Source organism: Raphanus sativus, chromosome 7, assembly GCF_000801105.2.
Source record: "Raphanus sativus cultivar WK10039 chromosome 7, ASM80110v3, whole genome shotgun sequence".
Taxonomy (NCBI): Eukaryota; Viridiplantae; Streptophyta; class Magnoliopsida; order Brassicales; family Brassicaceae; genus Raphanus; species Raphanus sativus.
The window spans coordinates 9,819,467-9,844,602 of record NC_079517.1 but is presented as its reverse complement, the minus strand read 5'-3'; the positions used below and the strand labels follow the sequence as shown (position 1 = coordinate 9,844,602).

Sequence of the window (25,136 nt, the reverse complement as noted above, 5' to 3'; positions counted from 1 at the left end):
GAACGAGAGTTTTGTATCGTTCAGTTACAAAGGCATGTGAACGATACAAACAATAAATGAATTTTATGGACACTCCACGGTTGTATGGGATAACATCTTGTGGTTTTTTTTATGGATTTATCTTTATCAAGGGTTGTATGTAGGCCAGTAGGAGTGGACAAATTGTTAAGATGTCCTAGATTTGCGGACCAGATCAGACATTTAATGTTAATTATATTAAGTTCATAGTTTGACAACATAATTTCTGGTCCAATAGCCATTGCCTATATGGCCTAGATTTATTTTATTAACCGATACTAAGTTTCAACATTTGTTGATCATGAAATCCTCATGGTAGTTGTTGTCCGATTCTTCGAACCTCTTTCCTTCTCATCTTTAATCTTCATTGGTCTTACAAAATTAGAAAATTTTCATCTTTAACGTATACTTCCTTTCCTCCTTTCTAAAAATAAGAGGAAGTATTTTATATATTCTAAGAAAATTAACTAAAAATACATATTTCGAAATATCAATTAGTTCTGTATTTTTAAATTATAAAATTTTATTACTAAAATTTTCAAAACTGTATACAATTTTTAGGAAATTATAAAATTTTAATCGTAGAATCATTATTTTCCTATATATCTACAAATTTTATAAATACTGTTTAATTTTATTTTTGATAATTATTCAATTTATACAATTTTATTTAATATATTTAATTAAAATAAACAGATATAAAAATTTATCTAAGATTATAATTCTAAATATATACATGCATATTTTTGAATATAATTTAAAATACATAAAATTATTTATTTAATATATTTAATTAAAATAAACAGATATAAAAATTTATCTAAGATTATAATTCTAAATATATACTTGCATATTTTTGAATATAATTTAAAATACATAAAATTATATTTATCTTAATTTTATGTTTAATTAAATTAAATTTATATTAAAATATTTATAAGAAAAATAAAATCTACAATATTAATAAAAATTTATTTTTAAATATAGATTAAATTTATCTATTAAAATTAATTTAAATTTAAATATTTTTACTGCACATAGTGCAGGAAAACACCTAGTATTTTATATATTCTAAGAAAATTAACTAAAAATATTTGAACTGATTAAATACTATTAATTAATAACTATTAAAAAGCGTATAATATAATCAAAAAAATAAATTTGATTGTAAATATTCATTGTATTTTTATATACCTGAATATTGTAGTAAACATTTTTTTTCAGGGAAACAGAGGGAGTACTTACAAACGTCTGTGTTCCGTATACTTGTTCTTTTGTCGGCCCGAATAGCTTAATTTTATGGATTTTCTAGCTTTTATTTATGTTCAAAAAAAAAGTTGGGTTTGTTTGGTTGATACACAAGAACGAACTGAAGAGTGGTTTTACCTGCTAGGTAAACTCCATAGTCAATAGTATTTCAAATACAAACAAGAAGACCAAGAAAGTTATGTAGAGAGTAGTCGTGTACGTTCAACGAAAATACCTTGAAACAAAAAGAAAAGAGACTAGTAGTCGTGTAAATAACGTTCACACATTGACCACACGACATGCTTGATTGACATCTTCAAAGATATATTTGTATAAATATTTTCATACTCAAAGACAATTAATGGCGTAGAGGGGGAGAGAGAGAGAGATGAGAAGTGTACCAAACCACCATTATCTTTACACATTCGCCTTCGTTTTCATTTTGTTTCCAGCCTTCGGTGTCTCTGCTGCCAGCACTATGTCGCCTACAGAATCTCTCACTATCTCAAGCAACAAAACAATCATATCTCGTAGTGAAACCTTCGAGCTTGGTTTCTTCACTCCCACGTCAAGTTCTCGTTGGTATCTCGGGATTTGGTACAAGAAAATCCCTACCAGAACCTACGTATGGGTTGCAAACAGAGACACTCCTCTCTCAGAGTCCAACGGATCTCTCAAAATCTCCGACAACAATAATCTCATCATTTCGGATCATTCCAATAAACCTGTTTGGTCCACTAACCTAACAGGAGGAAACGTGAGAACAACTCCAGTGGTCGCAGAGCTTCTCGATAACGGTAACCTCGTGCTCAGAGACTCCAACAATAACAACGAGTACTTGTGGCAGAGTTTCGATTTTCCGACAGATACTTTACTTCCGGAGATGAAACTTGGTTGGGATCTTAAAAGCGGAAGAAACAGATTCTTGAGATCCAGGAAAACCCCAGACGATCCATCGAGCGGGGATTTCTCGACTAAATTCGAAACCAAAGGGTTCCCAGAGGTTTACGTACGCAACAAGGAGTCTATAGTGTACCGGAGCGGTCCATGGGATGGGATCCGGTATAACGGCATACCGGAGATAACCCCGGTTGATTACCTAGTTTTAAATTTCACAGCTACTGATGAAGAAATAACTTACTCGTACCGTATCACAAAAAGTAACATTTACTCCATCTTAACCCTAACCCCCACCGGGTTGTTACAACGATCAACTTGGGTTGAGAGATTACAGAGCTGGAGACCGTTATGGTACTCACCAAAGGATATATGCAATAACTACGAACAGTGTGGGAGTTACGGTTATTGCGATTCCAACACCTCGCCGGTTTGTAACTGTGTCCAAGGGTTTAAGCCAGTGAATAAGTGGGATCTGAGAGATGATTTTGAGGGTTGCGTGAGGAAGACGAGGCTGAGATGTGACGGTACGGATGGGTTTGTGCGGTTGAAGAATATGAAGTTGCCGGATACTACGAAGACGATGGTGGACAGGGGGATTGGGATAGAAGAGTGTGAAGCACGGTGTCTTAAAGATTGCAATTGTAAGGCGTTCGCTAATACTGACATTCGTAATGGTGGGTCAGGATGTGTGATTTGGACCGGGGATTTGTTGGATATCCGAAATTTTGCTGACGGAGGTCAGGATCTCTACGTCAGACTAGCAGCTGCTGATCTCGGTTAGTTTTTTTTTACCTTTACATTTTAAGAGGTTACTAGATTTTGATCCATGCAATCACTCGGATGTATTTATAAAATTTGTTACCATATTTTTTTCATGTTAATATTAAAATGAATAAAAAATCTGAATCCAAAAAGTCAAATCAATCATAATCTAAAAAAATAGTAATCTAATCCAAATCAAAATTGATTAAATATCCAAATTATTCAAAATATTGATATCTACAGAACTAAAATGAAATTATATCTGAATCATAATATCTCGAATACCCAAATATATTTGAAATTAAATTATATACTTATGTATATTAATTATTTTTAGTTTTAGTGTATATAAAAATATCCAGAACATATGGCATTTTTAAGTTGGTTTAAATAATTGAAAATATAAATAAATAATCAAAACTAAATATCTAAAATAGGTAAATTATATTCAAAACACCAAAAATACTTAAAATAATCATTAGTTATCTATCCAAATAGTTAAACCAAATCAATTTATATGTTAAGTTTAGATATTCTGACATATGTTAGTCAAATTTATATATAATATATTTTTTTATAGATTTTGAGAAATTTTAAAATATATAATGAATTTTAAAATTTTAAAAATAATTTAAATGGAGCATCTGAACCCGAACCGAGCCTGCAAAGATCCAAATCGAATCCGAACTAAAATTTAAAAATATCCGAATGAGGCTGAATCTTTGGCCCTAGAAACTCAAAACCCAATTAGACCCGAGCCGAACCGAATGTGTACTCGAACGTCCACCCCTACTCAAAACCTTAGTAACATAAACACTCACAAGTAATTAATTGTATTTTATATGTACCATCATATAAGTAATCATATAACTAATTATATTTTATATGTACTATCATATAAATAATCACATATTATATTTTAAAATTTTAATGTGAAATATAAAAACCATAATTTAAGTTGGTATATTAAATTAGACTTTGTATTGTATTTTGTTTATATATATTGAAAACAGTTTCAATAATGGTTATTGGAAAATATTTTAGTAAAAGTAAAATTTTGAATATATATGTATATTTTTAATCAATTTTTGATATAAATAAACTTTAAATTATTATTTTGATTTGAAATATGTATATAAATTTTAAATTTTGTTTGATGATTATTTTAAACAAATGATATTTTTAGATAATTAGATTAACTCATTTTAGTATATTTTAAAGTTAGCCCATATATATAGTTTCTCATAATATAACGGATTTCCAATTTTTTTTAGTAAGATACAACAAAGAATTTATATTTTCTAAAAAAAATTGTATTTTGGCCCAATTTTTTTTGTTTGTGTTACATTTACTGACTCTGTTATTTTGCATATGTGTATATTTAAATATAATAGTTTATTTAAATAAATTAAACTGAAAATAATTTATTATTGTTAACTTAACTAGAAAACTTACTTTCAACTTCCCAACTTAAGTATTTTATAACAAATGAATTTCTTCACTTTATTGAATATTTGAAGCATGTGTAAGAAATAATGTGTAAGAAATGTTTTATCAACAGTAGAATAATGTGTAAGAAATGTTTTATCAAAAGTAGAACAAAGTGTTTTTGGGGAGGGATTTTCCTTTTCTGACAAGTACTAGAAGAAAAATAGATGCCTCGTTTCTATTGCAGATGACAAGATAACCAATAATGGAAGAATCATAGGTTCGAGTGTTGGAGTGAGTACTTTGCTTCTATTAAGTATCTTCATTTTCCAGTTCTGGAAAAGAAAACAGAAGAGATCTATAGCAGTTCAAACACCTATAGGTAAATAAATAGCTTTCATTCCCTTTTGTTTCGTCTGTAGGTTTTGATAGTCAAATGTCTTTTGTTTCTGAAAGAAACAGTCGATCAAGTGAGCTGCCAAGATTCGCTAACGGACGAAGTGATAGTAACAAGAAAGAGTTACATATCCAGAGAAAGCAAAACAGAGGACCTAGAGCTTCCATTGATGGAGTTTGAAGCTGTTGCCATTGCAACAAACAACTTTTCTGACGCAAACAAGCTTGGCAAAGGTGGTTTCGGTATTGTTTACAAGGTAAAGATCATTCACAACGTATTCAAAATCTATCACTGGTTCACTACACTGTACAAGGTTTCATTTTACCGTAAATGTGACGTAATAGGGAATGTTACCTGATGGGAAAGAAATCGCGGTCAAGAGACTATCGAAAAGGTCATTACAAGGGACCAGTGAGTTCAAGAACGAGGTGAGACTAATTGCCAGGCTTCAGCACGTAAACCTTGTTCGGCTTCTCGGTTGTTGTGTTGATAAGGGCGAGAAGATGTTGATATATGAGTACTTGGAGAATCTAAGCCTTGATTCTCATCTCTTTGGTTAGTGACTCAAAACAACGTATGTTCTAACAATTTAACTTATTCGGGGATTATAAGTTTAACATGTCTTGGCTTGTGATCGATTTGTAGATAATATCCGACGCTCTAACTTAAGTTGGCAAAAGAGATTTGATATCGCCAATGGTATTGCTAGAGGACTTCTTTATCTTCACCAAGATTCACGGTTTAGGATTATCCACAGAGACTTGAAAGCAAGTAACATCTTGCTTGATAAAAATATGACTCCTAAAATCTCCGACTTTGGGATGGCGAGGATCTTTGGACGGGAAGAGACGGAAGCTAACACAAGGAAGGTGGTGGGAACTTAGTAAGCTATTTGTTCTCCAAAACAAAACAAAAAAAAGAGATTTTATCTAAAATTCAAATTTTAAAGAAAACATCGTAAGTAACATATAGATTTTTATTCTTCCTTATGCAGCGGGTACATGTCTCCAGAATATGCGATGGACGGGGTATTCTCGATGAAGTCTGATGTTTTCAGCTTCGGGGTCTTGCTTCTTGAGATTATAAGTGGCAAGAAGAATAACGGATTCTACAACTCAAATCGTGACCTTAACCTCCTTGGTTTCGTAAGCTAAATAACCTCTTGATTTGGATTATTTTCGCAGTTATAGTTAACACTAAATAATTCCATCTCTTTTGCAAAGGTGTGGAGGAATTGGAATGAAGGACAAAGGCAAGAGATTATAGATCCCATCATCAAAGAATCTTCATCATCAACGTCCCGCACACATGAAATCTTAAGATGCATACAAATTGGTCTATTGTGTGTTCAAGAACGTGCCGAAGACAGACCAGTAATGTCGTCGGTAATGGTGATGCTCGGAAGCGAAACTACGGCTATTCCTCAGCCTAAACGTCCTGGTTATTGTGTTGGGAGAAATCTCCTTGAGACTGAATCGTCGTCAAGTACACAGCGAGAAGATGAGTGGACAGCGAACCAGATCACTCAGTCAGTCATTGACGCTCGGTAATTTGAAAGTTGACGACCCGATCTGTTTCATATAACATGGGATATAAAGATTGAATAGCACAATTTTACTTCATTGATTCTATGAAATTTAATTTTGACGCAAATTTACTACATAATTTGATGAATTTGAATTTAGAGCGAGAATTGTCTAAAGTAAATGAATATTTTTGTATTATAAGTAATAAATGAAAAAGAAGAAATTAGTGTGTCTAATTCCATAAATTAAAAGTATATATATATATAGGAATATAAAGGAGGTTTTAACTTGGGAACCAAGACTAACTTGGAAATGCAACATAATCAAAACCAGATGATCAACAATGGCAAAATAATCTTTACAACATAAACAAGGACTATGTTGTCGTTAAAAGTTGTTTGAAATAAGCGAACCAAATTTGTCTCTAACATAAACCAAACTTTAACAATTACTTGGCCTTGTTGTCAAAAGTAGATGCAGACCATGTTTATACATAAGTAACATAACCAAACTTAAGTGAAGACCCTTAAAATATTGTGTGTTGTTTCCGTAAGATACAACATATTTCACGTGTGATTACATAAGGAATTAAAACTGGCCATGAATAAACGTAGTTTATCAATATTGTTATATCAGAAATCTTAGAAAAGTTTGAAATCGCTAAAAATGTAATCGAATAAGATGTTCTACGTTTCAGGGAGGGGGAAGATCAGAGAACCGTGAAGGTATAAAGTATCATCCGCAAGCTGGAATGGTAGGAACTAACGGCAATGATGCGTCTCTATCACACATATCCGGACTAATGTCTATTACTCCTTCGCCCTGCCATATTTAATTATGAGGGTAAGAAATTATGCAACCTAAAAGCCAAAACAATTAAAATAACATTCCTTTGAATTCAAATTAGGTCATTCCTACATATATGGATTCAAGACCTTCGTTACCTTGGCAATGTTTCTGAAATAGGAGGTTGTATAGTTTCCAGTTGGAAACAAGGCTTCAATCATGTCAGCAAGTACAAGGTTTGGTTGTGATATTGCTCCGTCATGCCAGTCTTTTCATTATGAAAACACACACACAGTTTCAGCTAAAATCTATAGAAACTAAACAATGTATAAGACTTTCTTACCAAGAGTTGTTCCCTGTCTAACTCTTTTGTCATATCTCCAGATGCTCTGATTAAACGCAAAACATGAGTTATCCTCCAGGCTTATGTTATCCAAGAATGTTTTCTGTGTGTAATTCTGAGGGTAGGTCGATATCGTTTCATCGATCACCGCATCTACAGTCTGTTGAATATATAATTTTTCTAGTCAAAGAAAAAGAGTTTCTCTGGTGATTAGAAAAAAATAGCAGACACGCTTACGCATAAAATGGCATGGAGTGCTTCCAAATCATCAGGATCAGAGACATTATAAGTGATCTTGTTTATAGATTTGTCAATATTCTCGCCACCCGCATCTTCTACAAACTGTTTTGATTGTGTGTGCATAATGTTCAGTTTCAAAGATGTTTCCAGATTTTCAAAAGAAGAACTGAAAGTGCCGAAAGCTGAACTGCATACCTTTAGCTTATGTGGCTCCTTTGTAAAACACCAAACACCTCCCTTCAAGATGAAATGCAATTGCTGTTAGTATAAAACCATAAATACACATTCATCTTTGAATTTTTAAGAAACATGACCAAAAAGAAAAAATGACCCATAATTCTTGAAACACTGACTCCTAATTTTTCTTAGAAACGATTTTGGATGTAAATAAGGCATGGACCCCCAGTTTTATAGAAGATTTACACTATAACTTCTTCTTAACAAAGCTATCTTGGAGATTGAAATTAATTTTTTGGAAGTTGCTTTCTTTATTAGTCATATAAAATACTAATATAGGGATATAACTTAGTAGAACAAAGAAAACACTCAAACATAATATAAAAATGGAAAACATCAAAACCGATGATAAAAAGTAAAATTACAAAAACTCTTAATGTAATATATCCTACCCCACTCTAACCATACTGATGAATCATTTGTGTGAGAGATAAAAAATTCTTAGAACCTCAACATACTAAAGAAGATTCCATACATTATTATCGTACTCCATCCAGGCTACAATGGGTTTGAAGGATGTCCTCCTTTTAGCTGCCATTTGAGACAAGCAAGTATAGCTTGCTTTGACCTGGAAGGCTCCATAACAAACTTTATAGACAACAAAGATTGGTGATAGGCATAAATGGAAAAGAAAGAGGATTAAGACTAACCGCATCATAGACTTGATTGGCTTTAGTTTCAAGATTGGCAAAAGCACCAAGGAATTTGATCCACTCGGCTCGCTAAATCAAGAATACAAAGCCAGCATAATTTCAAATCAAAATGTGAAAAGTTTCACTTTTGGTTAGATATAGATTTGTGCAAAGATATTAATAATTAGGCACCTGAAGAGGTGTGCCTTCGCTGAGTGGAAAAAAGTTTGCAAAATTGCATGTCTGAAGTTGATCAGTATCACTGATGAAGTGCGCTGCAAATTGAGACACCTCTTCTGCACCTTTTTCAAACTTAATTACTTCCCCTGCCTCAAGCAGTTTCAGAACACACGGTGAAGCTACGGCGTCCGATGTTACTCCCTTCAAGCTCCCGAGTAATCCAAGTAGCTGCGGATATAACCATAACATTTGTTTTTCTTAACATCCTTACAAAATTACATTTTTGGCCCATCCTATAGCGTGATCCTAAAGTCGTTGATTTAACACAAACCAGATCTATTAATTAGCTAGAAAAAAACTGCTTGCCTCGAAGAAAGAAACCGGAATGCCTCCTGAATAGGAAAAAAGGAGAAATCTTAAAAGGCAGGGCCATTTTAAACAGAGGAAAGAAAGCAGGGGAAAATAACAAAGCATACCTTGAGAAGATTGAGTGTCTACTGAGTAGTTAAGAAGTGGAATCACATATGACTTTATCCTGGAAGTACAATACTTTGTCCGAACCGCCATTCTAGAAGTGTTCTACAGATATTACTTTTTCTTTTCAGTCACAAATGATACATTTGGCAACAAAAAGAAAGACAATATGATGAGAAAATGCAAGAACCTGAATAAGGAGATAACTCTTGCCATCAATAGCATTCTTGATGACTTTGAAGGTTTGTCCATAATATATATGGAAATTATCAGCATCTTCTACCTTTGAAATGCTTCCCACTTTTACATTGTTGGAAGCTCCGTTTGATTCTTTGGCCACCATGCACAACAATACTAACAACAGTACCAGAGGCCAAGAACACAAAGGCGATGAAGACATCATAGCTGTTAATTAGGCCAGGTGATGAAAAAAGAAGATAAAATCAACTAAACCCTTTTGGAATTTAGATTGGTTCTCCTTTATGTTTGTGATCGGAGAGATAAAAAAAAAAAAAAAACTTGTTTATTTTTACTTTTTTTTTTCTTGGTTATAATTACTTTATATACGCTACAAATTCTGTTGGAATGTACTTTTTGTTTTCTAGTATGATTTTAAAACCAGTCTATAATTCAGATGGAATATTTTCGTTACTCCACTTCCTTACTTGAGAGTAGATTTATATGCAACCACTATTATTTTATAAACACAAGTACCATGCTACATTCTTCAATTTATACCCTTTTTCTTTATCTTAATTTAAACTGAGGTGTTTAAGATTTCCAAGTAGGGTTCATCTAGAATATGTTACAGATCTCAGGGTGAGATTTGGTTTGAAATGAGACTGAAGTCATTTCCTCGACGTGTTATAGAATCTCCTATCGCAGATGTAATAGAAGCTTTAGTAATGTCTATTACATACCTAATATGAACTAATCCGTTTATTTATAATTTGAATGTAATCTATTAAATTTGATATCAAGAAACAGTTATAAGACAAAAAGAAATTAGTAAAGAAAATATAAAGTTAGGTTTTGATTGACAGTGAGCATGCTAGAGGTGACCCGTGAAGACAGCACGTTACTATTATGGGCTTGTCATTTTGTGTTTCAATAGTTAGCACTTTTGCTTTCTTGTGATTTTCTGTCCAACCCATCATCCCTCACCACGTGCTCTCCATCTCCAGTAACATTAGCTCGATTCCAAGGGTTTTGACAAAAACGTCCTAAGTGATAATGCAGAGATATTATCATAAACTATTTTCCATATATTTTGTGATTTTTTCTTCTATAATAAAAAATCACTAAAATGGGATATATTCTAACGTATTTCTATAAAATAATACTCTCAGTATAAAGTAAATAAAAAAATAAAAAATGATATTTCTTCTTTTATAAATCGAAGAAATATAGCAGACTAGTTCTTATGGTCAAGTGGTAGTGAATGAGTTTAGGACGCAAACACATTTCTAATTTGATATTTTTGCCATACGAAACTAAGTCATATTGATCTATTCACTTGACGTGAATATGTGTCCATCCTTTAGAATCTATTTGAATGCCCTAGATAACAAGTTCATCCGCGGACTTTCAAGTCTTCTGGATTCAACTAGGTTAAAAATTTTCAGTTAGAAAGAGAAAAATAGTAATTTTTATTATAGAAAAAAATAGTTGGTTAGAATAAATAATTATACATGTAAGCTATTATAAAGGTAAAAATAAAATTTATTGAAAATGCTCTTAAAGGTAGTATAAGTTTTGTGAAATAAATGATATGATGATATATTAGAGAAATGACTTTAAATAATCATATACATTGTTTTGGTTCTCAAACTAGTGCAATGACCAACTTAGGTTTTACTAAAGAGATAGATAACAATTATATCAATATATATATATAATACATAAATAAATATTAAATTAAAATTGTGTATTTTAATAAACAATTTACGGATTTTTATCAAACTATTTTCAAATTTTATTTTTCAAATTTTATTTTTATTTAAAATTGAAAACCTTTTGGAAATTATTTTCTTAAAAAATATTTAGGAAACTTCTTTAATGTGTATGATATCTTCGTAAATTTCAATAATATGCATATTTAGGAAAATATTACTGAATATGTCTAATATCTTCTTAAAATTTAGAAAGATATTGATAAATATGTATAATATTTTCATAAAATTTAGAAAAACTATCTAAAAGAATTTTTAATCTGTATTTAGGAATATCTCATGAATATATATTTATGTATACCTTACTAAATTTGAATTATATGTATATTTACTAAGATATTTTTGAATATGTACAACTTTTAACTAAAGTTTCGGGAAGATCTTCTTAAAGTTGATACTTAAAATTTATAAACATATTATACATATTTAATTTTTTAAATTTTTTTTAGAAAACTGTTATATATTCAATAATTTTACATAAATATGCATATAAGTAAAACTCATAAAATGTTATATATTCAATAATTTCATATAATTATTTTTAATATTCAAAAAGACAAAATATTTAGGAAATATGTAATTTAATCAGTAATGTTTTCCCCAATTTTTTTTAAAAAGTTGAAAAATAATATTCCGAAAATATATTTTTGAAAAAGATATTTTGGATTTAATCATTTTAATATTTATTTGCTTTTATATATTTTTACCTACAGTACTAATGAATGCTAGTTTAGTGAGCAAAAACTCAAAAGTTGCTAGTTAGGAGATTCGCCTGATTAGGAATATTGCCTCAAGTAACACCAAAACATATTATATAGTTAGTGTTAGAGACGATTTTGTCGGTTTGTCTTGTGCGGATAATTCTTTCAGTAGTTGAGGATGATTGCTTATATAGGTGGAGTAGTCGGTGAGTAAGGGATTGAAACCACTCGCTGAGGGAATGAGGGGCATCTTTCAGGAGTAGACTGACAATCAGTCTCAAGCGTAGAATGGTTTTGAACCATGGTCTCACATGAAAGAACAAGGTCATTAGACCCTGGGGATGAAGGTTTTTGCTCCTGAAGATCCATTGATGTCCAAGTGTGTGATGGGTAGGTTAGGAGTTTTGTCACTAGATCAGCATAGCTTCTTTCTGTTTGAAAGTATTTATTGATATGTGTTGGACTGAAAGAGGTGGGGGATCAAATTCTCTTTCAACTGATAGCCTTTAGTGTATGAGTTTTTACCTAATTCTTGTGTCCTTTCTTTCTTTTATTTGTTCTCTCTCCCTTTTTGAGGAACAACCCCTCTATTTATGTAGGAGCATACACAAATAAACATTCAAATAAACCAACTGCACCATTTTATTAAAAGAAACCCAGTGATCAAACTTTAGAACAAACCTTAACACCAAAACCCCCACATTTCCCTGCCTCTCAGTCTCACCTGATCACTAAACATGCATCTTAAGAAGGCACCAACTCTGCAAAATCATCTTCAGATATCTTCCTTACCTTGATCTCACCAGTCTGACCACATACCTGCCCAACATTATATTTGTCATTCTCATCAATTAATTACTTGGTCATCTTTGTGTACCATGGTCAATATACATTATGCATCTCCGATCATCATATCATATGCCATTAATTCCGCCATTAATGAGCATTATAACTTAAAGCATATCACTTCCTCTCCCAAGACTAGCTATAAAACCAACCATAAAACCCATTAATAGGGTTACAAAGGATTTCGCCCTACACCAAATAGAAAGAGAACAACTATTGTATAATGAGTCCAAATCTCGATCCAACTCTCCCTTACAGTACATTATACCCGATACAAATATCCATCTAAAACCCGTAGTACCCATTACTTATACATATACGTATGCATATATATATATATAGCACAAATATCAAAATATATCCATCTAAAACCCCTAGTACCCATCTAAACCCCCTAGTACAAATATCAAAATATTTTATGAATCTTCTCCGTTGATTGTTACACCAAGCGAACGAAAATAAGTCGAGGAAAACTCTCTATGCAGACCGACATGCAGACTCGGTCTGGAGATTCTATGGGCTGGAAGTACAGAAACATAATGGGCCTATTAAAGACTTTGGAAGACTGTTAATAAGTCTTCGAAATGAATCGTAGGTACAACCTCTCTACCACTAAAAACTGCTAATGCCCACCAATGTAAACGAGATCTTACAAGTCAAGAACTGGTTACCAGTTATAGGAAACCATATATATTATTTGAATATCTATATTTGTTTTTCAAAGACAAAAGAAAAAGGAAATGATAATGAGTTTGATGAAACCTGAAACGTCCACATCGAAATGGTTTGGATAGAGTTTTGAGACGTTAGGTTTTGAACGTCTGTTCTTCTCCTGAAGAGTCTTTCTTTGTTAACCATCAGAAAATAATCCTTTTGATATGGACATTCCAAGACTGGTACATCCATTTTTTTCTTTTAAGAGAACATCCAACTCTTCTATATATTACAAAAATGTAAAGATAGAAATAATTTGTCCTAGTTATGAATTTTAGGGTGATTCAGAGTTCAAACAAAACAATATCCTACATACTGCGATCAGTGTGTTTCACAAAAACAATTTGTTGATAAAATTATAAATGAAACTTTAGTTTTTATTATATTTTTAAGCTTCATCAAGATTTCGTAAATATCTTTTTTTTAGATTTTCTTTCAAATCTTTACTACTGTAAATTACTGGTCATTCCGATCAATTTTGGTAGCCTTAAGCATGTCAGTAATTTTAGTGAGGACAAACTATGTAATCCTCTCATATGCTGATATGCCAACATCGTGGCTAGGGGTGGGCATTTCGGTTTAGTTTCGGGTTCGGTTTGGGTTCGGTTTGGTTTGGGTAATTTGGGTTTTATAAAACTCAAACCAATTAAAACCAAAGTAGCTTTGGTTTGGGTTCGGTTTGGGTTTAATTCGGTTTGGTTCGGTTTGGTTTAGATTTAGTTCGGTTTATATTATTATGGTCTAGTTTGGTTCGGTGTAGTTCGGGTTGGTTATAAAATATGAAGACATCAGTTTTATACTTTTATTAAAAAATAATCAACTCATAAACGATAGAGTGAGAATATAAAAACTTATGCTACATGATTTTATATAAAATAGTATTATTTGAATCGTATCTATAATTTTTTTAAAAGATATGGAAGTTATGAAAAAATGAAAAACAAAACTTTATCTAAAATTTACAATATGTTAATACATATATATATATATATTTATATATCATATATATTTTTACTATATATATATTGGATTATCGGTTTGGTTCGGTTTAAACCCAAACCAAACCAAACCGTTCGGGTTGAGTAAAACATGAACCAATTGGGTTACATAAAGAGCACGGTTTGGTTTGGTTCGATTTAACTTCGGTTTGGTTGGTTCGGTTCGGTTCGGTTTGGGTTTTTTGCCCACCCCTAATCGTGGCTATATTTTTATCCAAAAAAAAATTATCGTGGCTGTATCTTTATTTTAGGTAATTACATCTTGGGATGGTAGCTAAATGAATAGAAAATGAATCTTTGTACGGAAAGGAATTTTCTAACTATATATTTATTAATATAAAAAAACAAGTAAAAATATATATATATCCTTACATAAAAACAAGTCCATTCTTTTTTTCAAAAAAAAATAAAATAAATAAAAACAAGTCCATTTTCAATATCTGAATGGCTTGCCTTGTGCTTGACGATTATACTAATTTATAATTTTATAAATAATGATCTAACCTAACAAATCTAAACTTGTTAATGTTATGTTATGAATTATATAATAAATAATTTTTAACTATTTATTAAGGGTATCAACAAATTTAACTAACAAATTTAACTATTATAACTTTTAATATGAGAAGTTAGAGCAAAAAATCACTACACAAATAATAGTATGGAATTTATATTTCTTAATTTTACAAAAGAGTTATTGATAAACTTATGTATTAGATTAAAAACTATCATTACATATATTTTAAATTAATTTGTTCATGAAATTAAATTCTTTTATTTTTGCTTATAACTTTTAGGTGAACACATTATATCATAAATTGTAAAAGAAGAAATAAAATAAATGTCTCATGTATGATATAAATGTCCAAAAAAAAAACTAAAATGAATATGGTTGTTAAAAGAAAAACAAAAATGGATTGGATTAGGTGGTCAGCATCTTTTAAGAAAAGGGAATAATTTTTATATCATATTATTCATTGGTGGAGTATCTCCACCCAAAGGGCATGTGAAGTGACCACTTTTCTGTATCATGATCCAATTAATATATGATGACAATAAATATACATGATGATATGTGTTATACACAAATACTAGGTGTTTTCCTGCGTATGTGCAGAAATAAAAGTTTTAAAATTTAAATTTATTTTAAAATACAAATTTTATTAATCTTTTATTTTGTTAATTTTTTATTTTATTATTTGCTTACAATATATAATCTTAATTTAATCATATGTAAAACTTTAAGATTTTTCATCCAATTTAGAAATAGTTGGAGGTTTAAATTAGTAGAAATCCTAAAAGGTATTTGAAAGAGTTTGGAAAGCAGTGGTATGGATATATTGTTGTTGTATGATTAGAAAGAATACAACTTAAGGAACTTTAACATCCAGAATTGTAATATAAAAAAAGCTTAAGAGAAATGATTTGATTATCTATATTATTAAAGTTGACTTATCTTTTCCGTTATACATCTCTTTAGAACCTTAGAATTAAGCGTGTTTGGTATGAGCTAGTGAAAAAATGGATGATCTGTCAAAAAGTGATTCTCGATACCGTAGGAGTGAGAACAAAACACCAAAAAAAGTCATGTGATAATTGCAGGGTTAGTAAACAATGATTTCGACCATTCAAAAAAAAAATGGACCGACTGTCGAATATAATGAATTCACAGACCGAGAGAATGGGTGTGGATGGTCCATTAGACGTGAACGGTTAGGGTGTTACATGTCACATGAACATTATCCCATTGGTCCATATCATCTGGCCTGAGCATCCATCATAATCATACTCTCTCTTACTCCTTTTTATCAAAAGATCAACGATTTCACAAATTTCTTTTATTGAATTGTACGTACTGGGCGGCTACAACAAGAAAATGAAAGTAAGGACAAAAACGGAATTAAGTAAAACTGATGGGGTCCCAAAAAAATATCCAGAAACCATAAATACAACCTCCTGCCCTGCACAGCTTCCTTCACCTACTCCTCCACTCACCAAACCAGCGCGATCCGATCCGCATCTCTCGCCCGAAAACCTTGTCTCGTTTTGTAGATCGCCGACGAGGTTGACATACCTTTCTGATCTACTGAATCAGTCTTTCTAACGCAAAAAAAAAACAATGGCGTTTGAGAAGATCAAGGTTGCAAATCCCATCGTTGAGATGGATGGTAAGATTTCTCTGACTCGCTCTCTCCTTAGCTTTTCTTTTTTTTTTTTCATTTTATACTCTCAGATCTGCTCTTGGTTTATGATGAAAAACGTATTGCCTAGTTTTTATCGAAGTTCAGTTTCGTTGTGATCTGATATATGCATGTGTGTAAACTAATCATTCTCCGTTTTGGCTTTGGTTTATCTACTCTTGTTGTAAACGTTTGTTATGTTATAGATCGAAACAAAAATCGTGGATCGATTAGTTTAAGTTTTTTTTACTAATGATCTGATGAATAAAAACTCTGGCCTACTTCCTTTTGTTGAGAGATTTACATATTCACAAACTATTTGATTTATCTGAAAATGGGACAAGCATAGTCATTGTTCTTAGATTAAATAAAAATTTTCATTTTCAGGTAGTTATGATGTTAACATGATTCGTTAGTTTTTAGTTTTGGTGGCCTTTTGTACTCACACTTTATGTTCTTTTTGTGTACTAAATAGGTGATGAAATGACCCGCGTTATCTGGAAGTCCATCAAGGACAAGGTTACAAGAGCTACTTACATATTCTGTGATCCATATTTTAATATTTGTTTTTGGTTGTTTTTCTAATTCTTTTCTTTTTTGTTGCTAAAATGTTTTTCAGCTTATCACTCCTTTTGTGGAGTTGGATATCAAGTACTTCGACCTTGGTCTTCCTCACCGTGATGCTACCGATGACAAAGTTACTATTGAAAGTGCTGAAGCCACTAAGAAGTATGCTCTTCTTTTTTATATACTCGAAACTTACTTGACCACTCAGAACACCCACTTTTTTCTTTCTGCTTACTAACATATGCTGCGTGTGTAATTTGTTTTTAGGTATAATGTGGCGATCAAGTGTGCCACCATCACTCCAGGTATGTTTTGTTTTGATAGATTCATTGCAAACTGAACATATTCCAAGTGTTTTCATTATAACCAGGTATTGATCTTTCTTTTTTTTTGTTTGCTTGCAGATGAAGGCCGTGTCACGGAATTTGGCTTGAAGCAGATGTGGAGAAGTCCCAATGGTACCATCAGGAATATTCTGAATGGTGAGTAATACACAAATTTGTATTGTTTTTAAAGCCTACTCTAATATCACTCTCTGCTTTCTTACACTCTTTGCTATATCATTCTCACAGGAACTGTATTTAGAGAACCAATTCTCTGCAAAAATGTTCCTAAGCTTGTCCCAGGTAATTTACTAACTACGCTTCTATTAACCATTTTTTTATTTGCCAAATGGGTTCTGAGAATATGTCTTGTTTTTCTCCAGGGTGGACAAAGCCCATCTGCATTGGAAGGCATGCTTTTGGTGATCAGTACCGTGCCACTGATGCTGTTATCAAGGGACCTGGAAGACTGACTATGACTTTCGGTAAACTTTTACCACCTTTCGGCATTGTATAATTTTGAAATCTTTTTTTCGTTTCTTCTTTTGCTATAAAAGACCTGCAATTTCTTTGATTTTCAGAGGGAAAAGATGGGAAAACTGAAACTGAAGTGTTCACATTTACCGGTGAAGGCGGTGTTGCTATGGCCATGTACAACACTGATGAGGTATAGTAGTAACACTTACACTCTCTATCTTCCAACTACAATCACAACTACTTGTTACTTTTTGGTGATCAAATAACATATTTCTCCTTGTAATTACAGTCCATCCGTGCTTTTGCGGACGCATCGATGAACACTGCTTATGAGAAAAAGTGGCCACTTTATCTTAGCACAAAGAACACCATTCTTAAGAAATACGATGGCAGGTATGTGGACAGTTAGTTTTTGGTTTATTTCACCATATTATCCTGTTGCTCTGTCCATATTTGATGTTGGTTGCTTTTTTCGTTTTTATATGAAGATTCAAAGACATCTTCCAGGAAGTGTATGAAGCCAGCTGGAAGTCAAAGTACGAGGCTGCTGGAATATGGTGAGTCACCTCTCATCCTTGGAATCTCTCTCAGTGGTGCCTTATGTATGTTACCTTTGATTGAGAAGGATCTAAAATGATTGAATTGGTTAGGTATGAGCACCGTCTCATTGATGATATGGTGGCTTACGCTCTTAAGAGCGAGGGAGGCTATGTGTGGGCATGCAAAAACTATGATGGTGATGTCCAGAGCGATTTCCTGGCACAAGGTTTGTGTGATGATAAATAAAGTATATGAGTTCTTATGTTTGTGGTCACATATTCCGCTGTTATTTTTTTCATATTCAAGGTTTCGTTATGTTTCTTGTTAGCTAATAGTTTCTTGTATAATGTATGTGTGTAGGATTCGGGTCACTTGGATTGATGACATCTGTTCTGGTATACACATGTCCTGTTACCTGTTTCCTTTTGAGTTGTTGAATCTCTGCCTTTACAAAGGTTGTGTTATCTTGATTAGGTCTGCCCGGATGGCAAGACAATTGAAGCTGAAGCAGCCCATGGAACCGTTACCCGTCACTACAGGGTTCACCAGAAAGGTGGAGAGACCAGCACAAACAGCATAGCCTCCATCTTTGCTTGGACTCGTGGACTTGCACACAGGTAGCAAGAAAACTATCCTTGACGCTTAGTAATTGTTTGTTTAAGGAGGCAGATTATATAAGGTGAAAATGCAAATATCTCTTTGAACAGAGCTAAGCTGGATGACAACTCAAAACTCTTGGAGTTTACTGAGAAGCTCGAAGCTGCTTGTGTTGGTACAGTGGAGTCTGGAAAAATGACCAAAGATCTTGCGCTCATCATTCACGGCTCAAAGTAAGTCAACGGGACTTCTTATTCTTCTACTGCCTTTTAAGTTTCATGTTCTCATGGCGTTAATTGATTTATGATTTGTTTTGCTCAAGGCTCTCGAGGGATACTTACCTCAACACGGAGGAGTTCATCGATGCAGTTGCGGAAGAGCTCAAAACAAGACTCGGCGCTTAAGAAAACATTCGACGACTTAGTCATAAGTGTCTAATCTGGTGGGTTTGTGAGAGTTGAAGGAATAAAAGAGAGAACGTTTGCGTTTTGAGAACGATTTGTTTCATCTGCTATAATATTTTCAAAACATTGTTACATGTTTCCCTTTCTTATGCAGATTTCAAATAATTTTTCATTGGTTATCCACACTTTTTTATTGATCCGTGTTGAAGTGATTCCCAAGACTCCTAGTTAGCAAATTGATCCATCAAAAATTTTACAGCTAAAACTGGAAAACTTAAACCTAGAACTAAATTTCCAGTAATAAAGCTATAGTACTTTTATGTGAATTTACCTAAGTTTTAACTCTTATATATTTCAAAATACATAACATTTTTATAATTTTATATTAATTTTAGTTTTATCAAAAAACTGTATGAATGTTTATAATATTTTTTGAAAATTAGCAGAATCAGTTCCAATTTATTTTTTTAAAAGATGCGGATGTTTAATTCTTTTACATTCAACCAAATAGTTGACTATTTTGAAACAGACGGAGCAGTAGATAAGCGATAGCTAATCTGTCCATTTGCTAAAACGTATTACTGCCAAGATCAATATCGTTATGTTGTTCTTTATCATCAAACCATCGTACATCAATTTCTACAAGGAAGAATCGACCACATAAAGATGAAGCAGAGATCTATACTTATCTAATGATATATCATATACGTATCATTATCTAAACTAATGAGTCAGCAATATCTCCTAATATTACCGATCAAAGAGAAGCAAAACAATTCCACACACATCAATATAGATTATGGTGCTAAATCAACAAAAGGATTACGTAAAGAAAACAAGAAAAAAACAACACAACTAAGCTATAATTAAAAATGTCACAACACAGTAAAATGTGAAAAAAACTAAAACGGATCAACTCGATTTAATGTAGAGTTTGGTTGACAAAAAAAGATAGAATGCCGAAGAGAGAGTGAGCTTAGCATACTTCAAATGTAACTCATCGTTTATCATTCTAATAGCAGCTTGAAGATCTAAAAAAAACATATTGGAAAGAAGTTATATATAAAGAAACCCGTGTGCATGCTTCTTGCCAAATGAGTTACTGATTTAAAGCATAATCAACTGAACTTGTTTGATATCACAAGATTCCAGTATTAGCGATTTTATAGCATCGCTATCCACACATACATATATGGTGTGTCATCTGGGTAATCATTAATCCACGCGAGACGAATCCTTTGTTCTAACTAGCTGTGACATTACCAAATGCCAAAGAATGGATGATCTTATTTCTACTCTTTTTGAACGAATTTCTCTAGCATATAAACCACAGTCATACCATGGATCTAACACTTGATACCTTTACACTTCTTCTGACGCCGTCGACGACTCGTCCATAGAAAGTATAGATGGTATGTTTCAGCTTCTTCATTCCTTGAAAGAGTTCCATCAACTCTGAAACCATAGAATTAGTTAGAAATTTACACACAGTATTGGTATAACTGATCATTTAGATAGAAACTAGTAGTTTCTTTCTTTACCCAGAATAAGACGTAAGCGGATGTAGCTCACTAACATCACCGATTTGGAGATTATTGACTTCTCGACAAAAACTAGAAAAGGAAAAACCTAAATTTTTAGCTTCATCCTTGTAAAATTGAATAGATAGTTTCTCGGATCCAGCTACCTGGTTCAGAAGTCGGGTTATAGCCAAGCCCATATACCGCATATTTGGCATAAGCGAGTAACCTCACCCGTTGTGGAGCACTCAACTTCAATGTGATTGACCTTATAAGTCCACTGTGCACAACGAAAACCATGGGTAAACTTACAATTTCCAGATTCAATAATTACTAGTAGAACCAAGGAGGAGGGAGGAGTTTACTCTGTTCGCAGTACGGTGAGAAAGTCAGGTGGAAGAGACCCCATGAAAGTGGTTACGTCTTCCAATCTCAGAAGCTTCAGCTCCTGCTTCAGTTTTTGTCTCTCTTGGATAGACATTCCTTTCCCCAGTCCTGATTTGCTATCACCAATAAGATGCAGAAACAAGGATAAGGCACAAAAACGTGTAACAGTTTCGATTTTATTGAATAGGGAAAGAAAGTACCTTTCAGTTGTTCTTCCGGTGAAGATGACAGGGAAGAACTTGGCATATTGTCCAACCCCAAACCGTGTTCCCAATTCATGTATTTTGGTCGAGTCTAGAAGAATCAAAGCCTCCCACAACCGACAAAAGTCCCGCCTGAATCCCTCATCCAATGTCTTACAGTTTCCGTGGTCTAGCAGAACTTTTTATCCAACCATGATTTTGAAGGTTTTTATGATTAGAGAGTCTGGAACTAGTGAAGACCCCAATGTAAAAATAGAATTACGAATACAAAACGTACCTAGAGAGAAGCCATTTTGGCCTCCAGGAGAAACTAGTATATTTCCAGGATGCGGATCGCCATGTATGAATCCGTGAACAAATATCATTTCAGCAAACACTTCAACCAACACTTTAGCAACCTATAAAAAGCTTCAGTGCTTCAGAAACGAAATAACAAGTGTATATTTGGCGGGTCTAATGCTTGCCACATGCCAAAGTTGTATCCTAATTAAATTTATTAATTTCATAAGAAGCTGTTACGAACCTTTCCTGGATTCAAATTAGTTCTTTTGAGGGCTTCCACATCGTCAACCTGAAACCTAAGGAAATTCGAGTTAGTACAACATCCAAGAAGTAGACTACAGGAGAAGCTGCATGGCGATCTATAAGAGTAAATATATACATATAACATCTATATATGATATACTATGTTAATTTGGACGTGATCAAAAGAAACTCAAGAGGTCCCTAGGGATAAAATGTTATCCAGATTATGTATATCAAGCATGTATTCAATCCAAAATCCAGATACTGAATTTTTTCACGAGAATAAGTCACATAACTAAACGGTATTTTGTTTAGGAGATTCGGGAGATTTCCATTTTCTTCCCTTTTGCTAAGTTTTCAGTATATCTCATATCTAGTCTTTCTAACAATTTAAAAAGTTTGAGATAGCTTTTTCTAACAACTTAGAAAGTTTGAGATGGATATGGTTAACCAAGATTTGCCAAATGAAAAAAAAGAAAAGAAATTGCCAACTCTGTACATAAACCATATAAATGATTAACTGTGTTGAACGCCATTACCTTGAAACCTTTGCAGAATTGCATTGTCAGGACTTGAGTGGTTGTGAACTCCTGATTATCAATATGGATAATAAGATTAAGAAAACAAAATTCAATATGACTAAGGCATATCAAGAAAAATAAAAAACAATGACATCTAAATTCTTTAGTCATACCCAAAACACTGTCGGAACAGTAATCATTTTGTTATGTTTAAAGTTCATCGCAATTTTCTCAGAATTTTTAGCCTCCTGTATAAAATCTGTGGAAATGAAGATTAAAGTAGAAATGAATGGTCTATATACACGTCTACCCACTACACAATGTGTACATATATTTTGACACTTTCAGCTTTCAGGTTGACTAAGAAATAAGACACATGCACGCGATGCAGTGCACGGCTCTAAAGTTTGAGGCTACTGACCAAGTTCCTGGGAAATTGACTTTACGAATTCATGAACCAGCCAGTCAAACCTGTATTCTGGAAAAATCTGCGAAGTGATATAAAAAGGACTCTTAAGAAACTAAAAGCGGCTGCATACGGTACACAGACTATATATAACCAAAGATGAAGAGAGTTCATGTAAATGCATCAGTGATCTCAATTAAAAACTACGACAACAACTCAAGTAAATGTCACATTCAGCGCTAAAGTAATGAAGTTACAGCATTGGCTCTACTAAACACTTCCCAAACCTCTCACAAGACAGCATAACCTACTGCAGTTTTACATGAATGTCAATGTACTCAAACTCCAAATCTAAGCATGTTCAGTTAATTATCATATGTATCTTTCCTTCTTTTCATAATTGTTAACAACTTGTAAGAAGGCAGAGGAATGAATATAAGGCAACAAGGAAACATATGCACCTTGACAACTGATTTTGAAAGGAACGACATAATCATTGTATCCAACTTCATGTTCTGCTTCAATCCAGGGTACTGTACCTATTTCAAGGGCAACAGAATAACCATAATAAGAATCTGGTGAGTTAATGCTGTCAACAGGACAGTGGTATGCCCGATTTACATCTTCAGAACTCAGAATCATAATCATAAATGGTGAAAGGTATGTATAAGATAAAGAGGTGAAATAAGAAAAAAATTATTCAAAAACCAATCTTTCAAGTAGCTCAAGTGAATGATGAAATCATTGTCTCGTGTCTCGTCAAATAGAGAATAAGCAAAATAAAGCATTCATCACTGTGAGGAATTAACCTTTACAGCTACTTCCTGATGATCCTTTAACACAGCATGATGCACTTGAGCAATAGATGCTGCCGCAATTGGTTCCTCATCAAAGGATAAAAATCTGTCATTTTAATTAAGAGATGTTAAAATGGGTCTTGGCACTTGGTGGATGTGCCTGCCTTACACAGATGGTTTTGGAATAAGACTTACATCTCTGAGAGATTTCGACCGAAATTGCTTGTCAGAACGTGTTTTATATCTTGGAAGTTACAAGGAACTGCCTTCAATGACAGAATTAGAACAAACAATCAGAATAGTTTCTCACATTCACAAGAAATCATAAATCTCTGGTGAAACAAAACAATTCCATATTTTTCAAAAAGAGAAAACACATAGAGTTATAATCACTATTAGTATTCACACCTGGTCCTGTAACGAGGAAAGGGCCAGGGAATACTCTTTGGGAACCAGCTTCAAAGTGGCCACGAACTGACCAGCTTTCACATAGAAACCTTTATTACTTTCACACAGTTTAAGAATTCGTTTGGCAGACCGTGAATGAACCTACAAAATAGAACCGAAATTACCACATATAACTCTCGTAATATATATACAAATAATAAAGTACAAGAATAAGCAATCATCTCATCACAGTAATATAACTTCACATACACTATCATCAATAATTAGAAAGAAACTACAAAGCAACAATCAATCATCTCATAGGAGTAATATAGAGCATCAAACAAATGTGGCATTGGGCATGAACTATGCGAATCAGTACTATTATTATTATGCTAAAGAGAGATTACTTCTTGCAAATCAGTAAACTCTCGATAAACTGCAAACCTCTGTTAACCTCTGAATGTACTCATCGGAATCCGAAGTCACTCTACGCAAACTATACTTGTAATCAGCGACGGTGAGAGTGATCTGGCAAGTAGAGAGAAGAACTCAAAACAATTAAAAAGGAATCGAAAAATTTAAAAACAATAGAGATAAAAGAGAAAAGAAATACGAACGGCGTAGATAGCGCGAGAAGAACGGACGACGCCTTCAACCGCCGTCGCGATTTTGTTGGGGTGATGAACGGAAGCAGAGTCCCGGAAAACAGAAACGGCGGCGGTGCTGGTGACGGCGGTAATAGCTAGGCCGGTGACTGTAAAGACGAAGATCGGGGACTTGGATCTCGCGGGAAATTTGAACTTGCGGAGAAACTCCATTTTTGTGGGATATTTTTTTGGGGTGGGGGAGTCCGGAGAGACGGAGAGAAGAAGACGGAGCTAAACTTACCGGAGTTTTCGGACTTCTATAAGATCAAC

The 25,136-nt window shown here is 33.1% G+C and overlaps 4 protein-coding genes across 7 annotated transcripts; 2 read left to right on the top strand and 2 right to left on the bottom strand.

Moving 5' to 3' along the window:
* Nucleotides 1-1,587: 1,587 nt before the first annotated feature.
* LOC108814837 (receptor-like serine/threonine-protein kinase SD1-7) lies at nt 1,588-6,468 on the top strand. 3 transcript variants are annotated; one of them, XM_056991302.1, is made up of 7 exons: nt 1,588-2,942; nt 4,604-4,650; nt 4,779-5,009; nt 5,098-5,308; nt 5,399-5,636; nt 5,748-5,898; nt 5,977-6,468. In XM_056991302.1, exons 1-7 carry the CDS (start codon nt 1,655-1,657, stop codon nt 6,301-6,303), a joined length of 2,493 nt encoding a protein of 830 aa, XP_056847282.1. In that variant the 5' UTR covers nt 1,588-1,654; the 3' UTR covers nt 6,304-6,468. The 3 variants fall into 3 exon arrangements, with proteins under 3 accessions (XP_056847282.1, XP_018442968.1, XP_018442969.1); XM_018587466.2 differs by having other exon boundaries at nt 1,590-2,942; nt 4,604-4,738; nt 4,813-5,009; nt 5,977-6,467; XM_018587467.2 differs by having other exon boundaries at nt 1,592-2,942; nt 4,604-4,738; nt 4,819-5,009; nt 5,977-6,467.
* Nucleotides 6,469-6,782: 314 nt separating this feature from the next.
* LOC108838294 (uncharacterized) lies at nt 6,783-9,692 on the bottom strand. 2 transcript variants are annotated; one of them, XM_056991303.1, is made up of 11 exons: nt 9,362-9,692; nt 9,174-9,276; nt 9,064-9,089; nt 8,710-8,925; nt 8,536-8,607; nt 8,361-8,453; nt 7,844-7,885; nt 7,646-7,750; nt 7,409-7,568; nt 7,224-7,333; nt 6,783-7,101 (listed from the first exon to the last, which is right to left on the bottom strand). In XM_056991303.1, exons 1-11 carry the CDS (start codon nt 9,572-9,574, stop codon nt 7,015-7,017), a joined length of 1,227 nt encoding a protein of 408 aa, XP_056847283.1. In that variant the 5' UTR covers nt 9,575-9,692; the 3' UTR covers nt 6,783-7,014. The 2 variants fall into 2 exon arrangements, with proteins under 2 accessions (XP_056847283.1, XP_056847284.1); XM_056991304.1 differs by having other exon boundaries at nt 9,174-9,265; nt 9,362-9,447.
* A 6,658-nt stretch (nt 9,693-16,350) lies between these two features.
* Nucleotides 16,351-19,649, top strand: LOC108833487 (cytosolic isocitrate dehydrogenase [NADP]-like). The gene is made up of 15 exons (XM_018606906.2): nt 16,351-16,550; nt 17,038-17,081; nt 17,182-17,291; nt 17,397-17,434; nt 17,534-17,611; nt 17,702-17,755; nt 17,836-17,937; nt 18,034-18,119; nt 18,219-18,322; nt 18,418-18,486; nt 18,580-18,695; nt 18,830-18,864; nt 18,944-19,086; nt 19,177-19,299; nt 19,389-19,649. The coding sequence occupies exons 1-15, from the start codon at nt 16,502-16,504 to the stop codon at nt 19,468-19,470; spliced, it is 1,233 nt and encodes a 410-aa protein (XP_018462408.1). The 5' UTR covers nt 16,351-16,501; the 3' UTR covers nt 19,471-19,649.
* A 664-nt stretch (nt 19,650-20,313) lies between these two features.
* Nucleotides 20,314-25,114, bottom strand: LOC108833486 (uncharacterized). Its single transcript, XM_056990963.1, has 17 exons — nt 24,837-25,114; nt 24,664-24,747; nt 24,238-24,378; nt 24,025-24,095; nt 23,842-23,935; nt 23,494-23,571; nt 23,048-23,114; nt 22,800-22,885; nt 22,645-22,695; nt 22,104-22,151; nt 21,858-21,978; nt 21,578-21,758; nt 21,356-21,493; nt 21,158-21,270; nt 21,012-21,083; nt 20,831-20,925; nt 20,314-20,721 (listed from the first exon to the last, which is right to left on the bottom strand). Exons 1-17 carry the CDS (start codon nt 25,035-25,037, stop codon nt 20,686-20,688), a joined length of 1,677 nt encoding a protein of 558 aa, XP_056846943.1. The 5' UTR covers nt 25,038-25,114; the 3' UTR covers nt 20,314-20,685.
* Nucleotides 25,115-25,136: the final 22 nt, after the last annotated feature.